At 34.2% G+C, this 4,134-nt stretch overlaps 1 protein-coding gene across 2 annotated transcripts; it reads left to right on the top strand.

Moving 5' to 3' along the window:
- Window positions 1-1,810: 1,810 nt before the first annotated feature.
- Window positions 1,811-3,461, top strand: LOC118061455 (UPF0481 protein At3g47200-like). 2 transcript variants are annotated; one of them, XM_073407240.1, is made up of 2 exons: window positions 1,811-1,871; window positions 2,024-3,461. In XM_073407240.1, the coding sequence occupies exon 2, from the start codon at window positions 2,034-2,036 to the stop codon at window positions 3,354-3,356; it is 1,323 nt and encodes a 440-aa protein (XP_073263341.1). In that variant the 5' UTR covers window positions 1,811-1,871; window positions 2,024-2,033; the 3' UTR covers window positions 3,357-3,461. The 2 variants fall into 2 exon arrangements, with proteins under 2 accessions (XP_073263341.1, XP_034930784.1); XM_035074893.2 differs by lacking the exon at window positions 1,811-1,871 and having other exon boundaries at window positions 1,878-2,333; window positions 2,510-3,461.
- The last annotated feature ends 673 nt before the right edge of the window (window positions 3,462-4,134 follow it).

The raw sequence follows: 4,134 nt of genomic DNA, 5'->3' as shown, positions 1-4,134 counted from the left end.
GTTTACGCATCCGTGTATTTAGTAAACCTTGGATGATCAGTGTTGTATCCAAGTACATAACTTTCTTGAAAATCAGCTTCCATTCTTCATTTTAGATACAGCACGAATGTGGCGTTGCGGTAATTTTTTACTCTTTGAGGTATTTGGAAATCAAAAAATAGAGAAGACAAGAATTTTTTGTTTTTTTATTAGTGAAATGAGGGAATGAAAGTTGCTATTTAGTATTTTGATCACTAAAAACCATAATTGATTTCAGAAATTGAATACGAGGAATGATTGCGTAAATAAAAGATATTAGCATCCCAAATATGCTTTACCTAAAATAAACTGCATGTTTAATTATCTCATATATGCTAAGGTGTTATTGTATTTCTAATTATTGATCTGTCTATGGTTTAAGAAAAGTTCTTCTTAGTAAGAAAATTCTTATTTTATCAAGTAAAATCTAACCATTCTAATATTAACAAAATAGTTTAATATTGATAATATGTCTTATGTATAAAGTTGTAACCCCGGATACTAAAAGAAAATAAAATTTTTGAAAATATATCAAAAGGTCATGTTCGTTCAGATACAACGTTAACAAAAGAGTTTAATATTGATAATATGTCTTATGTACAAAGTTGTAACCCCGGATGCTAAAAGAAAATAAAATGATTTTTTTTTTGAAAATATATTAGAAGGTCATGTTTTGGTCAGATACAATGTTAACAAAAAAGTTTAATATTGATAATATATCTTATGTATAAAGTTGTAATCCCGGATATTAAAAATAAATAAAATGATTTTATATTTTGAAAATATATCAGAAGGTCATGTTTCCAGCGGCGAGGGGGGGCTGGTAGGAGCCCCAGCCCCTACAAGGAAATAACCCCCCCGGGGGCATGTTTCGGTCAGATACTTAAATAGTAATGGCAGCTATTTGTAATTTTTATCTGTCTGGTTACTGTTATTGTTTTTACAAATAAAAAGACTCTGCAAAACCCAAGGCCTCACGCCCAACACGTGGCCCGGGATTTGAGCTGCCATTTCCATCCTAACAGACAACAGCTGGAAAAGACCCCGCTTATTGTTTGTGGTCCAGCTGGAAGACTCTAAAAGTTGACGAAGACTTTTAGAAATTAATTCATTCACTTTTATAGCTAGCATTTTATTAAAAATTATTTTTAAGATTTTCTTTTTAACGTGATTAAAATAAAGGTAACATTCTAATTCATTAATCCAGATGCAAAACATCAATAAAAAAAGGTAAATAGGGTTGGATTAATTACCTTAGATCGAGCAGGTAATGATACGAACCTCCCACTGCATAAACCTTGCCATGTTCTCCAGCTCGTTAATTTTCACAGATAGAGCCACCAAAGCATACCCTCAAGACATTGTCATCTATGGCAATGGCAAAGTTTGAGTTTCTAAAAAGAGAATGACGAAACTCAGTCAAGTTTTAGCTCTGTAAGAGCGAAAAGTATCTGAAAAGATCCAGCCCATAATTCTTTTAGCATGCGCAATCTTATTCTCAATCACGTTTTTTTTAGCATGATCAATTGAGATTTGCGTCACGGGATGGAGACTGTTGGGGGGCCACAACTGAGAAGATGAAGAGGAATAATATAATCATGTTTCGCTTTACATTGACAAAAAAAAAATATTTTTAATAAAAATATTTTTTAAAAATATTATTCATCATAATACTAAATATAATTTTTTTTAAAATGTTTTTTTTTTAAATTTAATTTTTTTTATTTTTTAAAATTATTTTAACGTGTTGAAGTAAGAAATTATTTTTAAAAAATAAAAAGATATTATTATTTTTTCTTTATATATGTTTTGAAGCAAATCTAAGTATGAAAGTTGTAGTTTAGAGAAGCTACGTATGCTGTAATAATTCAGATTTGATTCCTTCCAAATATTTTTGTGAATGTTTGACAATATTTTGTGTGATATTTTCATTTCCTTTTTACATTTGTGTTGGAATTTGTTTACGCATCCGTATTAATAAATGATTTGGTAATTTTGACAGGAGAGATCACTCAATGAGTCACAGGACGGAGATTGCTGGAACATCAACTGATCTGCTGATGAACAAGGGAGATCATGGTTCGGTTGACACTAACAAGTTAGCAACGTCCATGCAAGACGAGTTCAATAAATTTCGTTCTTTCTCCGATGAGTGTTCAATCTACAGGGTTCCTAAAAGACTACTCAAGTTAAACAGACGAGCTTATACACCTCAAGTAGTCTCCATCGGCCCACTTCACCATGGAAAAAAAGAGCTACAAGAAATGGAAGAGCATAAGAAAATGTACCTTCAAGATTTTCTTAATTTCAGCGAGGTAAGCCTTGAGGATTTTATCGCATTTATTGCAGAGAAGGAAACTAGATTGCGAAACTGTTATGCAGCAACCTTTGAAAAGCTTAGCAGTGAAAAATTTGTGAAAATGATGCTTCTCGATTGCTCCTTCGTCATTATGGTCTTACTGAGGATTTGCTTCGGATATATTGGATGCAGAAATGACGGTATATTCGGTAAACCTTGGATGATCAGTGATGTATCCATGGACATGTGCTTGCTTGAAAATCAGCTTCCATTCTTCATTCTAGAAGACTTGATTAAGCTATCCAAAAAACGGGGCTCTATTTCCTTGAATGAGCTCACCTTGAAATTCTTAAAATGGAGATGGTCTTCATGGATGCCCCAGGACAATTTGGAGGAAATCAAATTCTGTGAAGCAGAGCATTTTGTTGCTTTTCTGAGAATCTGTCAGCAGCCAACAGAGCAAAAACAGCCAAGGGAAAGGGAAATCGATACTCTAAGCACACCCAGTGCAATGGATCTCCATCAAGCTGGAGTCAGGTTTACGTTGGGGTCCAGCAAGAAACTACTAGACATAAAATTCGACGCTGATAAAGGGACACTGGAAATTCCATGTTTAAAGATTGAGAATGACACAGAAACGTTATTCAGGAATGTCCAAGCCTTTGAGCAATGCCATTTCGGTTATGGTTTTATAGGTACCTATATCACGATGATCAATGTGGTTATCAAAGCTTCCAAGGACACAGAAATACTCGCAAGAAAAGGAATTGTAGAGAATTGGCTGCGTGATAACGATGCCCTCGTAAGTCTTCTCCACAGTCTTTACAAAGCAAATATTGTCGATAGCCGCGATTTCTATTTTTCTGATGTCGTCCACGATCTGAACAAGTATTGCACAAGGCGCAGGCACAAATGGAAGGCAGAACTGAAACAGAAGTACTTCGACAATCCGTGGACCACAATCTCTGTTCTTGCAGCTGGAATGCTCCTCCTACTTGCTGTCATACAAGCAGTGTGTTCTATCATTCAAGTTGTTTAGATTCTGCCATTTCAATTGTTCTTTTGTTTCTTTTTTTCTGTAAATAAACAGTGTGCTCTGTGATTTCCTCTTCTCAAATTGCAATGTATTTCCTTCAGTAACTAATCCATGTTGGTTTCTTCCACTTCTTGTTTATCCTTCAGTTACATATTAGAACAAAAAAATGTAATAATTTGGAACATGATCGACATAAAAAATTCTAGTTTATTGGAGAAAAGATCACATACCAGTATGAACACGCCTTCGAGCATGGTGAATATAAGGAATCCTTGTCCATTGGAGAAAGATCCTATACCATTCTTAAACACTGCATCAAGCATAGGGAGTGTAAAGACCATCTACATATTTCAAGTTCAATTTTCACTAGTCAATTATCTACTCTTTGAATGGATCGTTATCTAATACACGCACTCCGATATTATTTAAAAAAAAAAGAAACTGATTTAAAACTGAAAATGTCAAATTATTAAGAGCATTATCAGCATAGGCTTCTCGTCAACTTAGCCGTCATATGCCCAGGAAAAACCTATATTATAAACTAAAACATAAAAACAAACCGTGCTCGAGGATTGGAAGAGAAGGCATCTCCGTTTTACTTTCTACGTTGGTATGATTGATCTGTGACGACAGCCTTCATCGCATTAGATGCACATGTACAATAATTCTTAAGATAAAAACAAAAATGTTCCTGTACAATGATTCTTAAGATAAAAACAAAAATGTTCCTGTACAATGATTCGTCAAACAATGCTAAACTTTTTCTAGACGTGCTGCTGAC

Source organism: Populus alba, chromosome 1 (assembly GCF_005239225.2).
Source record: "Populus alba chromosome 1, ASM523922v2, whole genome shotgun sequence".
NCBI classification, from domain to species: Eukaryota; Viridiplantae; Streptophyta; class Magnoliopsida; order Malpighiales; family Salicaceae; genus Populus; species Populus alba.
The sequence above is the reverse complement of the archived record's forward strand: the minus strand, read 5'-3'. Positions and strand labels throughout refer to the sequence as shown.